The sequence below is a fragment of the Falco peregrinus genome, chromosome 12 (genome assembly GCF_023634155.1).
Source record: "Falco peregrinus isolate bFalPer1 chromosome 12, bFalPer1.pri, whole genome shotgun sequence".
Classification (NCBI taxonomy): Eukaryota; Metazoa; Chordata; class Aves; order Falconiformes; family Falconidae; genus Falco; species Falco peregrinus.
Window position 1 is genome coordinate 18,196,727 of NC_073732.1, and position 23,332 is coordinate 18,220,058.

The 23,332-nt window shown below is 45.6% G+C and overlaps 1 protein-coding gene across 1 annotated transcript in view; it reads left to right on the top strand.

The window, feature by feature from the left end:
* Positions 1-15,483, top strand: part of PSMD1 (proteasome 26S subunit, non-ATPase 1) — a 75,641-nt gene extending 60,158 nt beyond the window's left edge. The window contains exons 19-25 of the mRNA XM_055816867.1: positions 138-240; positions 5,453-5,622; positions 7,318-7,410; positions 8,997-9,089; positions 12,279-12,425; positions 14,285-14,439; positions 15,273-15,483. Of these exons, the coding sequence (XP_055672842.1) occupies positions 138-240; positions 5,453-5,622; positions 7,318-7,410; positions 8,997-9,089; positions 12,279-12,425; positions 14,285-14,431 (753 nt within the window). The 3' untranslated portion in view covers positions 14,432-14,439; positions 15,273-15,483. The remainder of the gene's footprint in view (positions 1-137; positions 241-5,452; positions 5,623-7,317; positions 7,411-8,996; positions 9,090-12,278; positions 12,426-14,284; positions 14,440-15,272) is intronic.
* The last annotated feature ends 7,849 nt before the right edge of the window (positions 15,484-23,332 follow it).

Consider the following 23,332-nt stretch of genomic DNA (forward strand, 5'->3'; position numbering starts at 1 on the left):
CTGAACCTGTTGAAAAGACAAATGTCCTAGGGTGCAGAAATCCAGGATGCTACCATTAATGACAGAATATTTGACTTAATGCAGTCAGTGTTACAATCTTTCTCTCTCTCTTTTTTTTTATTATTATTTTTATCCAGGTCAGCCAGTTCAGACAGCTGTATTCCAAAGTGATCAATGATAAGCATGATGATGTTATGGCAAAGTTTGGAGCAATCCTGGCACAAGGCATTTTGGATGCAGGTAATTCCCAAATATGTAAAACAATTTTCTAAACTTTTCTTAGCTACAATAGCTGTAATAGCACCTCATTACCCAAATGAAGTTTGCTGGCTTTATGCCTGTCACATAATAGTAGCAAGAAATCTCAAATTTCAAGTTGTTTTAGCTAATTAAAGAAATAAGCCCTTTTTTGCAGTCAGCTTATATCAGTGTGCTTCTGTTAGAGACTCAACCCAGTCATTGGAGCAGAATTTGTGTCCAGAAATCTGGACAAATACGATCTTTTTGCTCTGTTTGTCACCCTGAACGTTGATTTATAGCATGATACATTGCTGCTTTATTTTTCTAAGTAAGTATCTGCTCCAGAAACTTGGAAATCTTGTGGTATCCAGTTCTCATATTTTGCTTTTTCTGTTGAAACTTGACATAACCAGTTTTTAAAAAACATGTATTGAATATGTTTTTAATAACAAGGTTTTGCCTTTTTCCTGATTACTGAGAGATGTTGCACAGTGGGAAACATCATTAACTGCATCTATGTTACTTCAGAAGACCCAGTTAGTTTCACAGACCACTACCTTTTTCTAGCAGAGGAAACGCCGTTTCATGAGTGTTAATGTCTAAATGTTGAGCCAGGGATAGGATTCTCTAAAGACATTAGAATGTCACAAGGGCTGAATTGCAGGGTGAATTAAGGAAGGATCCTGTAAGCAAAGAGGACAGACAATGTTTTGTTTCAAATTTTTCCTTCTGCTGGAGTTAAGACTTGTACAGTGCTGTGTCTGTCGATAGCACCCCCCTTTCCAAGTTTCCAAACACAGTTTCTCCCATCTGGTCTCTCGTGCCATGGCCTTTTCTTGCCATACACCACCTTATTCTGTGTGATCAGAAGAAACAAGCTGTTTTTTCCCTGTACTCTGAGATCGAGGTTAGTCCTGAAGTCACGTAAGCAAAGGAGTCTCATGTATTTGTCTCTGTGGCATGGCTTCAGCACAGCACCATGCGCTGTGGTTACACGGTGTCTGTCTGAAACTACTACATCTCCAAGCCATGTGGTGGGGGGAGAAAAAGTTAGGGCTGCCTGCATCTATCTGCATGGAAACATGCTTAAAAAGCTCTCTTCCTGGTGGGCACATGACAGTCAGGCTGCTCTGCGCTTTATGACTAGGGCTACTAGAAGAAAGCAACTGGAACCATCTTCTTTATTTTTATCGCCTCCCAGATACCCCTCCTGGAACTCATGCTGAGCAATATTCTTGGCATAAAACTGTTGGAATAATTTTGGTCGTTCCCATACTCATACTGTGTTGCTGGGAAGCCAGAGCCTAGCTGGCTCAGAGATTTTTCTCTCAGCAGTACAGACCTGCTTCAGATTCCAAGCTTTAAGATTAAATCATAAAAATGCAGCTAAAACCTTATTTGCTTCCTGTGTCACTCATGTATTAAATAATCACTTGGAAACCAGAAGCATCCAATTTTAATAAACTACATATGAATTTGTGCCAACTTTAACCTCTTTATTTCTTGCCAGGCAGCTGAGGGAGGGCTGTGAACTACCCTTTCTTAACCTATTGCCGTTTTCATTGGAGCCTCTTAAAAGAATAAATTCTTTTTATCTGTCCCATACAAGTGCTTATCTGAAACAATGAGCTATAGAATTTAATTATCACCATCAGGAAAAAAAGGTTCTTTGTGTCATCTGCCACAGCTGGGGCAATTGAATATGGGGGTTTTGTTGGTTTGTTCTTTTTTTTTTGGTGGAGGAAGGAGAAGAGCATAATTATTTTTCAGTGACAGACTTTGATTAAAAGCACAAGATTTCCAGTGCGCAACTGGGAAATGGTGCAGTGGAGGTAGGTTTTTTGCTCTGACAATGAGGCAGTCAGACTTCCTTTCCTGGAAGGAGCAGGGTACCTTGGGAGCACTGAATTGGGAATGACTAGTTTGGTCATTGTCTGATTGTTAGGCCCCAGCAGCTACATTTTTACTTCTTTAATAAAACAAGACAAATGTAGACACCTAAATTTAACTTAGGGATTTTGTTTTTCCTTCAATCCCTCTGAACTTTCATAACGCTCCCCTTCATGTACAAACATGCTTTCTCGTTCCAGGCAATGACTCCCTTTCTGTTCTTTTCAAAATCAATGTGCTTTATTTTCTGGAGCATGTATTCACAAATGTGAGCTACAAAAGGAATATACTGATCTAATTAGATGTCAGGATTTTACCTGCTTGAAGACTGTTTTGCCTTCTGGACTCTGTCTTCTCTGGTTCTTAACGCCACATTTCTCAATCAGTGAGGAAAAAGAAGGAGCAGTAGTCACTACACAGATACCTGTGTAGTATCTGGAAAATCCTTTTTTGGAAAGGTTTGGGTGGTATGAGCAGTGGGCACTGGGCAATTCAGACTGAAGACAAAGAAGTTGTTGACAGCCTGATGGTGAATGTACTGGATTCTCCACAGTTTGGAGACTTTTTTGATGAGTGATGAAAAAGAAAGTGTCATCCAAATTACAGAGGAAAGAATTGCCTATCTCTTCATTGCTGTCTCCAAATACGCATCTCGCATGATGTGTTATATTTTGGATATTAAAGACTTTATTGCAAAAAATAAATTTTGCATAAGGTCTGTTCTTCCACACGTTGAATTTGGTGCTACTGTTTCCCACCTTTCTCCTGCCTGTCCCTGTTCAGGAGCTCTTCATGTAAAGTTGGGTCTAACTCTCTGGTAGTTAAGAAAAAAGTCATTATCCTGTGCTAATGTTTTTGTCCATTAGGTAAGAGCTACCTTGTGTTTCATTGTCCATGTGAATCAGGTAGCTGGCACATGCTGAAATCTACTTTGCCAGGGTTTTGATGGCTCGTCCTGTGAGATTTTTGACTTTTCTGTGCTGCTGCTAACAGTTCAGGTAGTCTTCATTCACCACATAGATGAAGCGGTTTATAAGTCTTTGCTGATAGAGAAAGGAACACTGTGATACTGTTAGAAAATGAGGTGCTGCCTAGGCCAGGGTTGGAAACTGATTTCCGAAGTCCGCAAAACATCTTTTTCTAATGACTGTTGTACTGGTGTGTTGCCCTGGGCTCACACTGCCAGAGTATTACCAAGTGCCACCATAACTATGTAACTACGTAAAGGGTGAGTTCATCAAAGTATATAAATCATCAGTATCTGCTTGCTGCACTCCCCGCCCCCCCCCCCCCCCCCCCCCAGCCTTGTTAACTGATATTAAACTTGAGCCAGCAAATCCTTATAGCCTTTAGAACAGTCACTTTAATTCCAGCCACCTTTGCTACAGTGACAGTGTGAATTCTGGGAGATGGACCTTACAGTACTACCCAAGGAGCCCTGAAAATTTTTTGTTGTGTGCTTTTGGGTTTTGGGGGTTTTTTTGGGTTTTTTTCCCAGGCATCATGTCACAGCTTTCATCCATTCAGCCAAAGATCTGGAATGTGTTCCCTTCCAGACTGTCAGAGCTGCTGCTTAATCATAAAGATAAATCACAGCTGTGCAATACATCTTCCTACCTTTCCTGCTTCCTGCAAAACCCTGGGAGTGAGGGTAGGCTGTGTGTGGGTGAAAACCAGCAGAAAGATGTAGCATGACAGCATCTTTTGAATATGAAATCTTGTTACTCATCCAGGAAATTCCAGAGATTGGATAATACAATTCTAAAGGATAAAATAAATTCTGAAAATCATAGTCCAGAAGTTTGCTAAAGTCTAGTTAAGTTGCTTGTGCAACATACACTGGGCTGCCTGATCCAGAATATCTGCAGATTACTGCCCTGCCCTTATGCAGTGAAGAAAACTTCAAAGTGAAAATGAGGGAGAAGACCAGAAATTCAGGTGTGCAGTTTGACATGTTTAGGGATAGCACGAGACCTCAGGCAGTCCCTCCTTAATGCTGTGGCAAATCCAAGTATAAGGGCAAGAGACTGGCATTCGAGAAAATAAGGAGAAGCAGAACAGACCTAGCAGTAGTAAAAGATGACGCTGTATCATGGCCTTTCTTTGAAGAGGTGGCAGGAAGGAATTGTCTAGTCAAACAGCAGATCTGTTGCTACCGTGGAAGGAAAGCAAGGATTTTGATGCCTTCCTGTAGGATACTCCACGTACTATGCAGAGTATTCTATAGGAGGGCATCAAAATACTCCATCTTCCACTGCTTCTCCTGGGACCAACACTGACAGACACCTAGAGATTACTGCTTTGTTCAGGGCTTTCATTAATTCTGGCAGCAGAAATTAATTTTGTTTGTCTGTAAAACTCGGGCAGCTCCATTGCTGCTCGCCCTATGGAGCTGGCTGTTTGTGTGAGGCAGGGAAATGCTACTCCAGTTGGGATTTTCAGCTACAAAGTGCCCCAAGTTTGTGGTGAGTGGGTGTTTGTATTTTAACAAAGTTAACCTTCCTGCACCTGGTCTTGTCAGCGGTAATGGACTTGCCTGGTGCCCTCTTCAACTCAGTTCGCTGTGTTCATCAGAAGAGTGCAGATCAGATTAACACTTTCTCGCTCTGTCTGCAAGCCCAGTCTTTCAATTTGGTTTCTAGCTGGATGTTTCTGCACTACATCAACATACAGAGCTGTTTGGTCTTTGCTTTTCAAGTGCAAGGCTAAGACTTGGTTGTCTGGCAGAGATGGAATTTTGCTGGAAAGACTGCAGGAGCTTGTCTTTCTGCTGCTTAGATTGATAACGTCTAGAAGCAACTTCTGAAGTTGCTGCTGTTTACTATTTTTTTTTCTACTGAGATGGTGTGGGATAAAAACCTAGGCATATTTCTTCTGAATAACTGACAGTTCAGAGAGGCAGCCACAGAAAGAAAAGTTTCTGTATACACTGCTTTATGTGCTGTTTTCCTTGTGAGTCTTGTCTTGTGGATCATATATATGCTGTGTCTTAAAACAGCTTATGGCAAAGGTTTACCTTTTTCTCCCCCTCTCCCTGCCTTCTGCACTGTACTTTTGTTTAACCTGTATTCATTGGTTGTGTTTGGGTAATATGTAGCAGATAGCTTGGTTGTTAACGCTGCCTGTCCGCTCCACTGTGTAAGCTGAGGTCACAGTAAAGGAGGGAGGGATGTTCCAGAGCAGAAATCTGTCAGTGTTGTGGCCTGGCTTGCGCTGTGTAGCCCCCTTTACAGCAGCTGTTTCAGGGATGTGTTGCTTAGCTGTCCTTGTGGAGTACCAAGGAATGCATTGATTAACTTACTTCATTTGTGATTCCTTACAGGAGGCCATAACGTAACTATTTCACTGCAGTCGAGGACAGGACATACTCACATGCCTTCTGTGGTGGGGGTTCTGGTCTTCACCCAGTTCTGGTTCTGGTTCCCCCTGTCACACTTCTTGTCACTGGCTTTCACCCCAACATGTGTCATTGGCCTTAACAAGGATCTTAAGGTACGTAACGAGCAGAGAGGAGAAGAGGTGCTGATAGCTACTTGGAAGACTGGAGTGGTGTGGGAGGGATGTGCATGGATTTGTTGGTTTTCTTGCATGTTTCAAGCTTGTCTTGCTAGAAGAGGTGCTAACTGGAAGAAGTCTGAAAAGCAGCCTTAAATTGCAGAGCTGGTGGTGGGAATAAGAACAGGAAAAATGCAGAGAACAGGCTTTGACACATTTACTTCAAAAAAGGAACTCTAGTCAGAATATGTGGGTAGAGACCACTCTACTGTCACTCCAGAAGATCAAGGCTGGTTTTTTAAAAAAAAAATAGGAAGCTTCATTGCCCTCCTCTACCCTCCGAAATAAATTATGTGGTATTCTGCCCTAGGAAAGCTAGCAGTGGGAAAACAGGATTTGTTTGGATTCCTTGGGGAATAAACATTAAACTGAGCAGTCGTGGGTACTGTACTTTTCTTATGCATCTGTTCTTCAAGCTGATCAGCTGTGGTATGGCCCCTGTAAGCTGTGTACCATGCTGGGTCTCCTGTGTTGAAGAGCTTAGCTAGTAACTTCCACAAAAAGCTTCTGAATGTGGCAGAGCAGGGGTGTGCATCCTCCTCCTGTCATTGCTGCAGGCTTGTTCTTTGGTGCACAGAGCATGCACAGGGCTGGGCTGGTAGTCCTCTGTGGGGCTGAGCCAGCTTGCTGGATTGCAGCCCCTAGACCAAAACCTTAGGGCTCTACGTCGCTTTTCTTCATGTCTCAGGCTGAGCATCAAGTCAATCTATGCAGAGCTCAAAATTATCACTGTGTTTGAAGGGAGTTTGCATGAAAATGCCTTCCCGCCCCTTCCTCTCTGTCCTGAATACTTCACAGGGGGTTGCATTGCTGCTTGTCTCTGCACCTCCCCAGTGGTCGTAAGCTCAGCTTTTTGGCTGCCTGGCTCTACTGCCATTTTGACTCTCCTTTCCCATCCCTTAGTTTCCAGGGAGCCCAGACAGCTGTAGGTCAGGTTATGTTCTATAACTTGGCTTGCACACTGAAGCCAGCTGCAGGCTGGTCATGTCTTATGGGCTGCACCACACCCACCTTGCTTCCTCAGAGCAGTTCCTGTTCTACCGATGCTCCATCGTGTCATAAAGGAAGAGAGTGGAGGTACTGCAGAAATTAATTCAGTTTAATAATTTGGATTGGCTGTCAGAAGATACTTTCTGCCCTTGCTTATGTAGCTGAGAGTAAAAGACTATGTGACATGGGAAATGCACCCCCAAAATGTACTGTCCTTTTGCAAGAGGTGAATGTCAGGCAGTGCTTGGTTTGCCCTAGCGTGCGTTGACAGAGCAGATCTTCACTTAGATCTTAAACCAATTTTGTGTTAATACAAGCAGGCACAGCAACGTCAAAACCACAGCTTTGCAACGATGAGAATAAAGCATAGTGTGAATAGCATAGAGTGTATGGAGAAAGCTAGGAGAGCTTGCCAGAGTCAAATTATAGAATAATTAAATAACATTGTTCTAGTTGAACTGTTGCCACTGATAACAGTTTCTCAGCTTCCGGAGGGGGAGAAGGGGAAGCTTGTATTCTTTAGAGGATCTGTGTTTGTCTCTGCTTGAAGGAAAATGAAGCTAAAGTAATTATTCTGCTGTGGGTTTTTTTCCCCCCCCTGCTTTTCTCGTCTGTAACAATTCTTTTAACTATTTGTCTTAGATGCCAAAAGTCCAGTACAAGTCCAACTGTAAGCCGTCCACATTTGCCTACCCCCCACCTCTTGAGGTACCAAAGGAAAAGGAGAAAGAAAAGGTATTTGGCTAGGTTTCTGTGTTGTAAAGACTAACCCCTTCTCCCTCCTAGTATAAACATTGATTTTGATGGCACTAACAGGGAATCTAAAGAGAGAAAGAAAAATTGGCAGGCGCTGTTGTCTCTGAAAGAGAGTTCTAGCTATTTTTTCCTGCTGAGCCTGGGACTGTTGCTGATCATGGCATACAAGTGCTGTGCTACTGAGCTGCTGGAACCTCTCTTGTCTTCAGCTGTCAAGCAGAAGCATTGATCTTAAAAAAAAAAATGCTTTCCATGCCCTACTGATTTGTACGTGTCATCTTTGTGCAGCACCTAGCACAGCAGAATCCTTGTCCATGACTTGGGCTCAAAGTGCTACTGCAGTACAAACGTTGAGAATATTAGGTGGGACGCTTCTCAAATAGTCTCATATGGAAGGACAGAAGTGTACCTGGTCTCAGGGCAGCGGGCCCACGTGCTAAAATAATAGCTGTCAGGCCCATGGAGTGCAAAAAGGTAAATGTGGAATTAAGTATATCTAGGTATTGAAAAGGAAGAAGTGAGACCTGTTGCATGACAGGTGGAACAATAGTGGAAGTAATTTGTCTCCTAGCGCAGGATGGTGAAAGCTGTTGAGCAGACCACAGCAGCAGGCAGATCAGCCCTTAGGGAACAATTGCAGCAGTGGAGACCTCGGGCACACTGATGAATGAAATTGTGTGAAAACTGTAAAACGTCACCAGAATTGAATGCTGGGCAGGACAGATTTCCGAGTCACCAAGGAACCCAGAAATGAACTCTGACGAAAGTCAAAGCTCACTGCTTATAGCTGCTTTGTGACCTTTGAAATAGGATGGGAATTGGACAAATCCTTTCTCTTTTAGACTTCTCTGGCCAAAATTAAAATGTGCCAAGAGCCTGCATTTAGCCTAGAAAGCCTCACCAGCAACGTGACAAATGCAATTCTTTCCTATCCCTCTCAAAAAGTTACTGCCTTAGAGACTGTTACTGTGGATAGAGAGATGTGCTCACTGTAAGGGTGATGTGCTGAATTTTTGTGTTTGGGTGTTGCTTCTGGATGCTTTCTGGCTCAGGAGTGCCAAAGCCTCATGAGGGCTCCTCCATAGGGCATTTTCTGTATCCATTTCTTTAGAGCAAGGAGAAACACAACTGTCTGATTAGGACAGTGGAACACCCTTAGGTCATTCTACAGAGTACCTGTATTCCTGTTTTTTTTACTTTGGAGACTCAGGCAACAGGTTTTCCTGTAACAAGAATTCTCTTTTTTGCTCTGTTAAAAATAAATAAATAAACTTATCATATAGACACCCAGACAGTAATGATTAATCTCTAAATTAGGAAGTTTGTTCTCCTGTATATGTGGCTTGACCCAGTCTGCATTCATGGCATTTTTTTCCCATCTGTGCCATTTATTTGCTTGGACGGTGGTGTATTTGTTGCTTAAACAGAGCAGTGGGTAGGAAATGGAATTGACCTTATTGACACCTTCCCTGAGAACTGATCTAATACTGTTTTCCCTTTGTTCCTCTGCCTGGGGAGCTAAAGCACTGCATAGTGCTGAATGCCTCCTCTGTTGACATATCCAGGTTTCTACTGCTGTACTGTCCATCACTGCAAAAGCCAAGAAGAAGGAAAAGGAGAAGGAGAAAGAGAAAAAGGAAGAGGAGAAGATGGAAGTGGTGGGTGCAAACAGTGAAACTTAAATGTTGTCTTCCCTCCCCCTTACAAATGCTGAAGGTGTGTCATGGCAGCTGGCACCCACTTACAGCTGTCCCACCTGCCAGCTGTTAGTACTGAGCAAAGCACTGACACACGTTTCTGTGTACTGCATGCACTGGTTATCATCATTACTCATATTACTCATATTACATCATACATACATGTGTGTATGCACTGTTAAAAGCCAGAGGTGGTATTATTATTTGTGAGTCCTTTATTTCTGAGAAAGATCTTTCTCAATATTGTTAAGTAGCTGACTGACTTAAAGGCAGAAGCTTGTTTTGACAAATTGAGGTGTTCAACTGTGTGAACCTTTTGTTCATTATTTTATTGCCTGCTGTTTCTAGGCCAAGGGAATGTTATCTCTTAGCCCTGTACTTTTATTTTTAATGTGGAAAATTCTCTTAGCAATTTCATGTCTTTGGTACCTCTGACCTTTTAAAAAGGACTCAATGTTGTAGCAGTTGCTTGGTGGTGTCTGAATCACTTGAGAGCACTGAAGACTTTTTAAACTTTATGGGTTTGCACATGTTTAACGCCCTGTTCTGAAATGTTCACCTTTCGACAGCAGTTTCTTATGCGCTTTGCCCATCTGTCAAAATGCCAAACATTATCCACACCCAGTGCAGAACCAGCTGAGCTTTGAGCATAGGATCCATATGCTGCCGAGTAGTTACGGTGATTGTTTTGGTCCTCTTAAGATTCTTTCAGCTCATAGACCTGACACTGGAGTTTGTCATCCTCATTTGTCATCCTGGAGCAAGCTGAGGGATGGAGAAATGGCTGGACAATGAATTCTTGGTGGTTGCCGTAATTTGGAAAACATATGGCAGCTAAGATTCTTGCTGTGCCCTGACAAAGGAACCTTTTTGTGCTCTGCTAACAGATGTGAATATGCCAAGAACAACTGTAAGCTGAAAATGCATTATAGAATTGTTTAGGTTGGAAAAGACCTTTCAGATCATCAATAAAGATATTAAACAGAACGGGCCCCAGTACTGAGCTCTTGTGACCAGCGGCTGACTGGATTTAAGGCCATTCACCACCACTTTTTGGGCTTGGCCATCCAGCCAGGTTTTTATGCAGCAAACCTGTGCTGGGTCTGGCTGAGCCCCATAGCAGTCCTCGTAGTGCTGCGCTTTGTATTAGTAGTTAGAAAGGTTGGTAACACACCAGCGTGTGGGCGCCTGCTGAGCAGTGCTCACACAGCAACAGGGCTGTCTGTCCAGCAATCCCCCCCTCCACCAGTAGGCTGGGGGGGTGGGCAAGATCTTGGGAGGGGACACAGCCAGGACAGCTGACCCAAACTGACCAAAGGGATATTACATATCGCATGATGTCTGCTCAGAAATAAAAGCTGAGAGAAAGGGGGAGCAAGCGGGAGTGTTCATTATTTATGACATTTGTCTTTGGGAGCAACCGCTATATTTACTGAAGGCCTGCTTCCTGGGAAGTGGCTGAACATTGCCTGCTGATGGGAAGTAGAGAATAACATCTTTTGTTTTCCTTTGCTTCCACATGTGTGACCTTTGCTATTGCTTTATTAAACTGCCTTTATCTTGACCCGCAAGTTTTTTTCCATCTTACTATCTTCCCTCCCTGTTCTGCTGAGGAGGGGAGTGATAGAGTGGCTTGGTCAGCACCTGGCATCCAGCCACGGTCAACCCACCCCAAGACGCTGCGGCAATCCAAGCCACGAGCAGCTAGTTTATCCAGGAGAACACTGTGGGAAACTGTGTCAAAGGCTTTACTAAAGCTGACAAGCCCAGTAGAAACCTTTCTGAATCTACTTTAACATCTTTGTGAGAAAAGCAGCATGGTCAGAGAATTTTTGGCCTCTTTAATTTTAAAAAGAGGCACGCAAGTGGTATGTGAAGGGAGTGTGGCATAAGATCAAAGGTGTATGTGTGAAATAACCTTCCTAAATCTAAAGTGTGGCCATGTTGTAGGCACTGAACTTCATCCAGTTAGCCCAGAGAATGAATCCCATGCATAGGTAGGATCTCTATTTTTTGTCTTTTGCTTCCTTTATGAGAGTTTTCTCATCACCAAACATTGTCTTTTCTTTGAATTATTCTTACAGCACTATATACTAAGCAAAATGTGCTGAACGGATTCATGTTTCTTGTAAAATTACTGCAATTTACAGTTAAGTACAGGTGTTGAGAGGAAGCGATACATTAGAAGGTATTAGCGTGTCATGTCTCTGTGTGTGTGGACTCCAGATGTCTGAAAAATTTTCCTGGCTGAATTGAGCATAAAAATGAGGATAGCAAAAAGGGATCTTGCTGCCACCTGCTGTGTTTGAGTGTTTTGCTGTTTTTTTAATGTTTTAGAGGTACAATTGCTTTCCTGTTTTTCTGTTATGCCTGTTGTATGACTAGTAATCCACAGCTTCCAAGAGATCTGCGCAGTGACAAGCAGTCACCATGCCAGAGAAAGTCTTGTCAGCTGTTACAGGACATGCCAGGCATTTAGTGGTGTTCCTGATCATTTCCTATTGGTTGTTTCCATCATTTCTGCAGTCTTTTTTGTTTGCAACTCCGATGTTCCTGAGCAAGAGGGAAAACATGATTCATGTTCTTAAGTATGCAAAGGATGCTGTGTTTTTTCCTTCTGAGCTTTTGCCTCTAGCTGCTGAGTCATTGGGTAAAGGAGGGCTTAACTGCAATTCCTTAGGGAGTCACTGAGGTCAAGTCATTTTGGTTGAGTGGCTGTCAATACCAGTAGCATGAAATATCAGTGACAGCTTTATAGCTGTGAAGATACAAGGGCAGCTTTTGGCAATTTTCATGTGCTCATTAACAATATTAAAGAGTCTTCCGCTGTGAACAAAAAGTGGTGAGTGATTTTACAGGAAAAGTATTAGAAAGGGGAGCCACAGGTAGATTGTTCACTACCACCTCTCATTGAAGTTACTTTCACCTGCAGTCGACTGAGGCATTGCCTTGATGAGAGCGCTTAGATTTATACTGGCATTGCCTGTGCTAGATACTGTGGTAGATACACGTTAGCTTGTTCCTTGGCAGAAGAGTGGTTTCTCACCACACTCTTGAGTTGCTGCCTGGTTGTACCTTACCCTCCTGAACTGAGAAAGAGTTAGAGATTGCTGTTAAAATCATGTTGATGTTCTTTTCCCTCCTCCACAGGATGAGACTGAAAAGAAGGATGAAAAAGAAAAGAAGAAAGAGCCTGAACCCAACTTCCAGCTTCTGGACAACCCAGCCAGAGTCATGCCTGCTCAGCTCAAAGTTCTCACTATGACAGAGAGCTGCCGATACCAGCCTTTCAAACCAGTAAGTGTCACCTTCCTAGCCCGTGTATGTGCTACAGAGCATTCTCAGTGTTGGGCTTGTGTGTAAGGACCCAGAAGTTCTGTATGTACATGAGAATGCCACTCACACCTAGTGCATCACTGTCACGTGTTACGGACTTGCAACTTCACTGTTGTCATATTAACTTTTTAGTGTCCCTTTCTCCAAATGATGACATGCAGTTCTAGTTGTGGGAAAGCCAGAGCTGCTGCACACCTTTTCACCATGCTAATGCTGCTTTATTTTTCTTTCTCTTCTACATACATCAAATGCTACAACGTGGAAACCAGTCAGATGTACTTTTTGTATTAATGACATTGCTGGGGACATATAGACTAAACCATGATCTTTACAAAGGGGTGAAAAGTTGTACAGGCTTATTGTCAAAGCACTGAAATGCAGTAGGACTTGGGCTGGAGCTTTGTTATCCTGCAGTGGGATTTATACCTAAATGGAGGGATTTTGTCATTAAACAGATTTCCTATTCAGTTACATCTGACCTTAGAAAAGTGTCTTCACCTCCTGTTAACACAGAAAAAAGATAGCATGTGATTGCCAGGTGGAGTATGAAAAGGATCTTAGTTACCCCATGGGCTTAATGCTAACTTTTCTGAGATGCTCAAATACATTGCAGAGCTGGTAAGCTTACTCCTGACCTCTAAATCTCCCGAGTCAGATTCTTCTGGTCTTCATTTTTGTTCAAGAAATAATACCCTTGACTCCCCTCTTTTGCAGGACTATGCATGGGAAAATGGTGTTCAGAAGTAGTAATATTTTTTTCCAGGAAAATAGTCATGTTTTTAAGAAACGGACTTCCTTGAATTCCATCAGCACATTAGAATTCTCTGTGCATCGTCCCCTTTTAAAGTGTCTCCTTTGGCAAAGCTGTGGAAGGACTTTTTAGTTTCTACCCTTTAAAAAGAAGAGGTGACTCAAATGGTTTTTGAATTGGGAAAATCCGCTATGTGGTCCAGTAAGCATCATGTCATGCACTGAAATGTAGATGTATGAAATGAAATGAGATGTATGGAATGAAATGCAGAGCAGAGTCTTTCATGAGAGGAGTGCAGCTTCCTGCCTTAAACCCCCATAAAGAGGTTTTGAAGAGAACAAAACAGTGCAGTTTCTTGCTGGGATTAGGTTGTGTAACCAACGAGGCTCTTGAAATGGAGCTGTTCTGGACCTTTGCTCTGCTTTGGGGAATGCCAGAGTAAAAGGCCTCTTTGAAATGCTGTTTATAGCCTGGAATCCTGCTGTGACCAAATCCCTGATCCTGGCCAGGCATGACACAGCACTGCCTCTTCACACCTTGTGTTTCAGTCTTGGAGACGCACAGATTTGCTTCAGTCTGCCAGGATGTTTGGCTGTGATCTTTGTAATTAATTCCCCTTTGGTTTTACAAGGTTCTGCTAATAGGATTCATCAGTCGGTGGAAGCTGGTGATCAGATTAGTCTCTGTTTCAGATAGCCTCCTGGGAGGCGGCTACACAGAGAAGCTTCACTAAGCTTTGTGGCCCTGAAAATATGAGCCTTATAAAGCAATTATGGTTCAATTAGTTTTCATGTGGAAAACTGCAGACTGGGATTGGGGTAAAGCTGTGTATCCAGATGTCATTTTCTATCAAACTAGACATAGATAGTGGAAATACAAAAGGTAGCCTGGGTAGAGTGTTCCATCCCCTTACCAGACAGGGATCCAGGTGAGTGTCAGATGCTTTGCTCTCTGAAACTCATTCCTGCTGAGGTGTTTCACGTGGCTCAGGATAAACACTTGTGGTCACAAACACTCCACCACGAGGCAGAAGCAAGCTGCTGTAATGCTCACTGCACTTGTCTTGCAGCTTTCCATTGGAGGCATCATCATTCTGAAGGACACCAGTGAGGATATGGAGGAGCTGGTTGAACCTGTGGCAGCTCACGGTCCGAAGATTGAGGAAGAGGAGCAAGAACCTGAACCACCAGAGCCCTTTGAGTACATTGATGATTAAGACCTGAGGTATAGCGTAGCATGCAAAGTCACCTTTATTAATCCAAATGAAGGGAAAAGCCTCTTTGGATCAACTGAAGCAGTTACCAGCATTCAGCACTCTTGTTTTAGCTCTTTGATGGCTTCTGTGCCAGATTCAGAAACATGCTCTGTCCCAGTTTGAAGAGCTTGGGAGCAATAAAAAAAGTCCACTCTTCCAGATCAGGCTTGACCCAGTCGTATTGGATCTGGTCTTTAATCTCACAGGCTTAGCTACCCTTGAGTAGAGCCTTGCTGGGCAGAGTTACAGCAGTGTGGGGGGTCACAGGCAACAGCTGAGCTGTGAGCAATCAACTCATGAAAGATGGCCCAAAGGACAAGTGGTTTATGTAACAAAGCTGTCATCTGCTTGACCTCAGTGAGGCACGATTGATCGGAAGAGTGCTGCTACTCTGCTTTCTGGGGTTGTCTTGTCTTCCCACCAGATCTTAGCAGAATTTAAAGACACATGGGCTCTGTGGGGCTCTCTGAGCCCGACATAAGGATACTTGTAGATCTGTTCCAGGCGATGAATGGTGTGGTTCTCGGGTTCCTTGGTTAAAGTGCCTGAGCTGATGTGCAAGTTTCTCACTGAGAGGCAGAAACCCAGTTGCTTTATTTCCAAATATGGGCTGGCATGTCCCAGCACTCCAAAGAGCAAAGGTTATGCACTTGAATTGGTGGATGGGCAGGAAAACAAACTCCTTGCTAAAATCTGTAAATGTTGCGTCAGAGGCAGGCTCGGGTGAGCATGTGGGGCCAACCACAAGAAGCTTTAGTTAAATACATTTGCTTTTCTGGTTTCTCTCTTCCCCCTCTTCCAGGATCATGTCCTCTAAAGAAGACACTATGCTTGATATCAGAAAGACAGACATGAAGACCTTCCTATCAAGATCTGCTGTTCAGTGCATGCAGCCCCAATCTGTGCTGAGCTAAAGCTGATAGTCCGTGTTTTATGGCTGAAGAACAGATATATGCTATTTAGTGTACTCTTTCACAAAACCTTGTTTTCAAATAAATATATTAAAAACTCTTGACAGAAAACCTGCTTCTTTAAAAAAAAAAAAAAGGAAGACTAACAACCCTGTCTTCCACTTGCTGAAAAAACTAGACCTAAGTTGTGCACCTTCCTTCAGTGCAACTTGACTGACTCTGCTCCTATGTAGAGTTGTTTGGATCTGTGCACATTTGCTTTCTCTAGCACTCGTTTGGGCTGAGCAAGGTCACCAACTCCAATCTGGCCCAGCCATAGCACTGGTGCTACAGAGAGGGCAGGTCTCTACTTGCCAGCAGTTTTCGAGATGAGATCTGCTTCCAAATTACCTCTGTGGTACTGACTTTGCACTGATCGTTGTGCACAACCCATTGCTCTACCCTGGTATTTGTGTGACAGTGCGGGGCTTGACAGGAGGGCTCTGGGTGTTAGTGATGGAGAAACGGGGGCATGTATTTCCTTGTTTAACAGAATCCTTTTCCCCGCCCCCCCCCCAATGTGCTTTCACTGCTTCAACCAAGTACGAGCATAGTAGCTGATGTGAGCAGGCAGCTAGAAATACATTACAGGCCTAGATGGGGTGAATCCAGACATGCCTGTTGTTACACTGATGTGCATCATTAGCCAAGGGGGGAATTTACAGTCAGGGGTATGGAATGAGCAGCAGTCCGAAGGAAGGAATGCTGCTCGGTCGTTAGCTGTCCAGCCAGCCCTTTACCTGTTGGGCTGTAACGCTTCAAAGAGTGAGTCACAGGTGAACCATAGATTCTAGCCCTGGTCAGTTGTAAGCCAAATGCTGGGCAAAGCTCCCGTTGAAGCAGCTTTTAAATGCAATGAGGGTTTTATTGTATGTATGTTGGGAATATTTTGCTCTATGTGAACATACCATAAGCTTATGTGCATCCGTAATAATGGATGACAAGTCTTGCATGTAGTGCCTGGGAGCTTTTCCAGCAGATGGTTTATTTTGGTTAATGTTACTATAGCAATAGAATAGTCTGCTTTTGTTCTTTGCAAAGCTTAAGCAATACAGAGCAGAGGTATGGGACTGAAAGCCAATTTTGAGTCCTAGGCTCCAGTCAGAAGTCTCTGAAGTTGAAATGTTGTCTCAGTAATGGTGCTGGTCAGAGCTCGAAGTTCTGTGTGATACAGATCTGTTCTCCCATGGAGCAGAGCCAAGCATGAACCTGAAACGGCTACAAACGGCATTACTGTCAGTAAAACTGGAAACAGTGAATCACTGCTCCTATCCCATAGTCATTCAAAGTGAGAACTGGTGGTGTGGTGCAAGAAACAGGAGCTGGACAAATGTACATTGTGTGAGTCTTTTTGGTGCTATAATCCCTTCTCTTTGAGTAGGTACCTGTACCCCTTACTCCTGCGTGTTCTGCAGATGCCAACCAGCATGGAACGTGGTGTTTTTCAGGTAATTTGTTAGTAATGCTTTGTGTCGTCTTACAAAATACTGTGTAGAGGGGAGGACATTGGGAGGAGAAAAAAACCCCTCATTTCAGGTCATTCAGCAACCTGCCAGATGGCCAGATACTGCTGGGAGATTCCTAAAGTCCGAGTCCAAATGCTGGGAATAGCTGGCTCAGAAGGACCAAAAGTCCCGTATTCGTGCTTTGGCCAAGCTGTGAGCAGTCTGCTTCTATTCACGGGAGTTTTTGCTGAGCCTTTCATACTACAACAGACATTTCAATGTAGCTGTTATATTCCTGGTGCTTGTTACAGGTTTGGTTCTCAGTGTGGCTGTGTAAATGTGTATGCACAGAGCAGTTCCCACTGTACTGCCTGGGGCACCATCCAGAGACTTGATTCTTGTGCGAAATGATTTTCTTGTGCTTGTAATACCACTCCTGCCTCTGGCAGTGATGTTTTCCAGAGCTCCCTTGGTACAAGCAAATGTAAAAAAGTGAGATAGCCCCAAGCTGCTACTCTGGGGCCACATGGTAAGGTTACACTCGGACAGACAGATTTTTAGAGGAGCGTTTTGTGGCTGTGGAAGAAAAAGGCCACATATGCCAAGCTGGGGACATCAGGAGGGGCGTTGGGAATTGGCCTGTCCTCACTTCCCTGGCTCTGCTGCTCGCTGCTCTTTTTCTCCACTATGTAAACACACATGGAAACTGTGTGGTTCAAGATTGATAACACAGATGCAGAAAAGCACTCACTGTCTTGGCTTTCTCCTATGGCTGCTTCACGTTTCCTGCTTGGGAGAATGTCCTGGACAGGAGTTGAGGGGAGGGGGGAGTGGCGCTGGAGGAGCATGGATAGAGGTGGCTGCTGGTTGAAGGGTGAAGCAAATGATGAGCAGTGTGAAGGAGGAGAGGTGACGGCCACACCGCAGCTCTGAGTGGCTGTGGGCTGAGTGGGAAGGGGCAGCTTGGTGGGATAATGCTCAGGGGAAGACATGCCGCTCCTCCAGGCAGAGCAACCATGAGCGTTTTCTAGCAAGTGCAAATCGAACTTTTGCTGGAGGGCTGGTGACAGAGAAGTGGCTCCTCTCTTGGCTGGTGTACACGTGGCGAGTAGCTTCCAGGGGGTTCAGCCTGTTCGCAGCTCTCGCCAGAGAGAAGGCTGTGCATGCAGTGAGTGCCTTGTTGGTTGTTCATGCATTTGGTGTTGGTAGGTGGGATTTCCCTTTTGGGGACTTTCCCAGCTGAGCTCTGCAATTGGAGCCTGCTCTGCTGTGGAGTGCCCAGGTCCTCCTCAGCTTCGTGTGCTCAGGCCCCATAACTTCATGCAGGATGAAACCTCTTCCACCCACACCGCAGCTTGGGAGGCTGCTGGTCCTGTGCCTCTGCGAGACACGCATCTAGCTCAGGCTGGTTTCGCTCAAGGGACACTGCTTGAAAGACTCCAGAGAACACAAGGACAAGAGGTCCTTCTGTGGGGTGTTTTTGAGAGTTTGTGGTACAAATCAATGTGTCCTGACTATAGAATGATCCCATACACGTGACGGGTTTTTTCCTCCTAATCTCTACATATTTCTTCAGTTCATTAATCGGGCTTCTGAGGATGCTGCTCTGTGACCACCTGAGGTGGTGCACAGCACTTGGTTGAGGTGCTGAGCTCTGCTCAATTGCCAAGGTGCCACTTAGGAAATTTGGAAATGGCCAGCCTGTGACTGTAAAAAAAAAAAAAAAAAAAAAAAAAAAAAAAAAGGAAAAAATGCAAAGAGGCTGTAACAGCCCCAGGAGAGTCCAAGTAAACCTCTAGGAAGAATCTAGAAATGTTCTGGAGATACAGAAGAAAACCTCTACAAAGACTAGAAAAAATGCCAAGGAATGGCCAGGAAACCTCCAGAAATCTGGAAAGGTGATGTAGAAAACCTTCCAAGACTCTGGAAAGGCTTCTGGGCTGGATCCTGCCCCCATGCCAAGGCGTTGAACCAGTTTCCCTGGGGACAGATGGGGCTGGTAACTGTGGGACTGTCTCAGTGCTCAGCGGGGCACAAGAGGCCACCGCTGACTTTCTGATCTCCGGTTTGGAGAAGGGAGGGAGCCTGGAAAGCTTCACTGCTGCTTTAAATAATGTTATTTAGCCGCAGTGACTCATTAACACTGATTTCTTAGGAAGTGCTGCTCTTCTGGCCCTGTCTGGGATGCTGTGGAGGGACCCACCCCTGGGTTGTTTGCCAGGGGCTAATTGGACCTAATGGTCCTGGGTTTGCCAGAGGGAGAAGCCGGGGTGGCAGGAAGCATGCTTCTGTCCCTCCTGACTCTCCCTTAACCCTGGTGAGAAATAAATCACTTCCAAACCATGCTGCTTCTGACAGATCCCAGAGTCCCTGCTGGAGGCCTTGGACATGTCCTCAGTCTCCCCTTCCCACACATTAACTCAGGTGCAAGCCCCCTACTTGGCACCGCAATGGGGATTGAAGCAGGGATGAAGATGTTGGAGGTAAAGCTCCCACAGTGAGGAGTCTTCAAGGAGGGGGCCGACAGCCCCCCGGCACTGCTCCTCTGCCCTGGCAGGCACTCAGCAGGTCTGGTCCTCCCACCTCACCCCATCACAGCAGTGCCGCCCTCCCTATCTCTCCCTTTCCTTCCAGGTCCAGGCAAAGTTCTTCCTCTTCACCATTCAAGTTAAGGTTGGGCACTGCTGATAATGATGATGGTGCTGGCTGTTTATCTCCCTGCATCCTGGAGGCTGGAGAGACCCCACCCTCACCCCTGCCAGACCCCAGCCTGCCCCAAGCTCTTTCCTTGCCTGCTGCTCTCGGCGCTGGTGATGGGTTGGGTTTTCAGCCCAGATCTGGGCCCACCTTAACCCGGCAGCGGTGGCAGGATGGAGAAGGTGGGGAGCACAGACACTGCAAGACAATGCAAGGCTTGTAGTGTTTGCTTGCAACTTCTAATAAGACCAGTGGGCCCTGAAGGCCTTCACCCGAGGGTGCTGATCTTTCCCCAGGGTGGCTTCACATGGGAGCAAGGGTCTTTGCTCCCTCAGTGAAGACAACAGATTTTGGCAGACCTGGTTCAATGTGTTTCTCCAGCACTGGTGGGATTGGGCTGGCCCATGCTCAGTGCCTTAGGGAGGAGAAGCTGCTCCAGGCCCTGCTGCTGGGGTCCAGCTCGGGACTGGCTTGACTTGGCCTCTGAAATCCTGCTCTGTGTGGGCAAATGGTCCAGCTGGCAGCAGCCCAGCTCTGGAGCTTTGTTTTGAGGTCGGTAGTCCAGTTCCTGGCACTGGCTGCAGAACTAAAATTCTGCTTTTTTGCTCAGAAGTACTGTGAAGGTACTCGGGTGAGAGCCATCGGTGTCTCTCCCAGCACATGGGGGAATCAGCGTTACCCACATGTTGCAGAGAGGTGACTCGAGGCAAATCCTGTTTCTGCCCAAGTCCTATGGAGATCAGCTAATCGGAGGTCCTGGAGACCATAACCCCAGACGTCCTGACCTGCTGCCTGACATCAGTGTACATGTGTGTTTAAGCAACAGGTATGTCTGTAGGGGTTTTTTGTGTTTGTAAAGCACGTGCAGAAGATGGGCAGTGGAGGGTCTACACTGCAAAGGTCCAGGAGAAGCAGGTCCTGGCAAGCAGGGCAGGGTGCATGGGGGAACACCCTGGGACTTGCTGCCTGCTGCCTTGGGGAAGGGCTGGCCAAGGGGAAGGGCAGTCGTTCGGTGGCAACGGCATCCCTGGCCAAGGGTATAAATAGCTGCTCCGGTGACCCAGGGAAGAATTGCTGCACAGACAAGGTTAATTGTCAGCACAAATTATGGGGACATTGTTCCTCCAGAGATAACCTGCAAGGGATGAAGCATGGAGCAACTTTTTCCCCTTCAGTGTGAAGGAAAAAGACCTGAAATATTGGTGCAGTGCCTTTGTTCTCAGATTTAGGCTGGCTCTCCCATTTAATTGTTTTTCTCTATTCCATGTCAATGAGAACCAAGATAGATTAACTTTTTGTTTCTCCACCATGTCCTCCCAGAGGAGAAGCTGAGAGATAGCTCTTGTAGGGCTGGGCAAATTCTGTTTACTTCAGACAGAGATCTTTTCTGGTTTTAGCTTAAGCATGAAATCTGGGGTTCAGGCATGAACAAGAAACAGATGAAAATAATTTGCTGGACACACATGCATGGGATAGCAGAGTTCATGGGCTCATTCATAGATGAAACCTGCTGCTTGCTCCTCTTGCAGGTCTGGAGGTTTTGCAATTTGTCCCCAAGTGATTGAGCAAGGTAACCATCAGTGTGTGTTAGTCACACAGGACAGAGCCACCATCGGTCTGTGTTGGTGGCAGCATCGAAGCTGTGCCCATGTGATGAGGCTCCCTGAGGCTCTCGCTGGAACTGGAGATGTTTCTCCTGATGATGAAGCGGACTTTCCTGCTGTTTCCGTGCACCCTGTTCCAAGACTACTTTTTCCATGTAATTTTTTTTTAACAGGGTATCTCTTGCTCTTTGTTCTTCCCAGCCCCCTGCCGTTTTTGGCCGGAAAGCCTTGCTGTTGCTGCAAGTCAGGCCCCCTCACACACTGGTGTTCACCATGGTTGGGGGCCCAATGACACATGTCTTAGATGAGCACATGCCAGAAAGCTCAGCTGGGGCCCCTTTGGGCCTGGGGCACTGAGCTGCCACCATCCCCTGAGGCACCCCCAGCCCCACACAGGCAGGCAGTTTCCCCTGGTTGTCATTTTGTCCCTGCAGGGATCCCTGGAGAGTGATCTCTGCCACAGCTGGAAAGGTACCAACTGCTAATCTGTTAGGATAGTGGAGCAGAGAAAGTGCTGGAAGGTTCCCTTCTTTCTCCAGCCTGGGCTGGGCTTTGGCCAGCCTGTACCAGAGTGATGGCAGCAGCAAGAAGGTTTTGCAGATGTTGGAGAAAGCAGTGTCTGCCCTCCAGGTGGGCATTTGAGGGACATGGGGGACTGACATTGCAAGGCAATAGGTCGAGCCTTGGATGCTTCTGTCCTCATCTGCAAAGTCCTGCTGGAAGAAGAAAGTTCTGCCTCCTTTGAAGCTGGGCTGCAAGGTGCCTGGGACCCTCCTTTGCCATTTTGCAATGGAGCTGAAAGGAGCTTTTTGGGGACCCACCAGCGAGTCTCCCCTCCCTGCGTAGCCTGATGCTGGGGAGAGCAGAGAAGTATCGCAGTTCCATTGCCTTGGTTTTCCTCGCTGAGGGCCCTGGGGAAGCATTGCTGTGTAATTCGGTATGTGAGCAGCACCTGAACTGCTGGGCAAGTGCCCTGCCCAAGTGCAGTATGTTGGTCCAAGCAAACCCTTGTGCCCCCAAGTCTGTCCCGGTAGGGGCCAGTCCATGCTTCAACCCAACCAACAATAATCTGTCACCAACTAAAAACTCAAATGAGTTTTTATTTATGTATCGCCTAAATGGTCCTTCAACATATTCCTTGAAAATCCAAACCAAAATCTTTTTTGACAACTAAAAGCTGAAGTCTGACTTGGAAAATAACAGGATAATTTAAGCTTTGAAAAATGTTCCTCTCTTGCCTGCTTGCTTTTATTTTTAATGGAACCACTTGGAAAGGCTACTCCAAGAAGACATTTCCTGCAAAATTTTCTACTTGGGCACAGAGAATAGCCCTCTTTTTTTTTTTTTTTTTTTTTTTTTTTTTTGTCAAGGAACATGTTATGATCCAGTCTGGGACCTGCAGCTGGCAGTCAATGGCCCAGCCACAGAAATGCTCAACCCCCCAGGAGAGGTGGTGGTGACACCTGCCCCAAGGAAAACCTAAACCATGGAGCTGGGTTCATGCCCCAAGCAATGATGAATGTCCTTCCTTAGACACACAGGGCAGTGGAGTCCTGCATTTCAGGTTTGAGGCACAAGCTTTGTGTCTTCCTGACCTTACCCCAGGTGCTGGCCAGCAGGTTGGTGTTCATCCCTGGGCAGCACCTCCCTGCAAAGGTGTCTCTGCCCGAGTGCCCTAGGAGCAACACCTGTGCAAGGCAGTGTGTGCACAGCAGCCTTGCCTGCCTGCTGGAAGGGGACTTCTGCAGGGTTAGGAGGAGAAAAAGAAAAAGTATGATTGAGCAAAGCCCAGATGCCACACAGCCCTTCTCACCATCCTGGCCAGGGCATGATGTCAGTCTTGTTTGGCACTCAGAGGAGAAGGCCAGCTGGATGCTGGCTTTTTTCCCATCATCCTGAAGATGGGAAAAGGAGAAAATCAGCATAAATCCCTCTTTCCCCATGGACAGTGCTTGATCATCACCAAGGCAAAGTAGCAGAGAGGGAACACAGAGGACAGTGCAGCTGCCTTTACAGAGAAGGAGGGCAGCTGCAGCTGGTCTGCTTCAAACCCATGGGACCACTATCTAAGAGGGTCTTAAAAAAATTAGAGGGACAGGTGACAAACAGGAGGAGTTCACAGCCCCATCTCCTTCCTTCAGCTGGAGCAAGAAGAAGCCCAGAAGG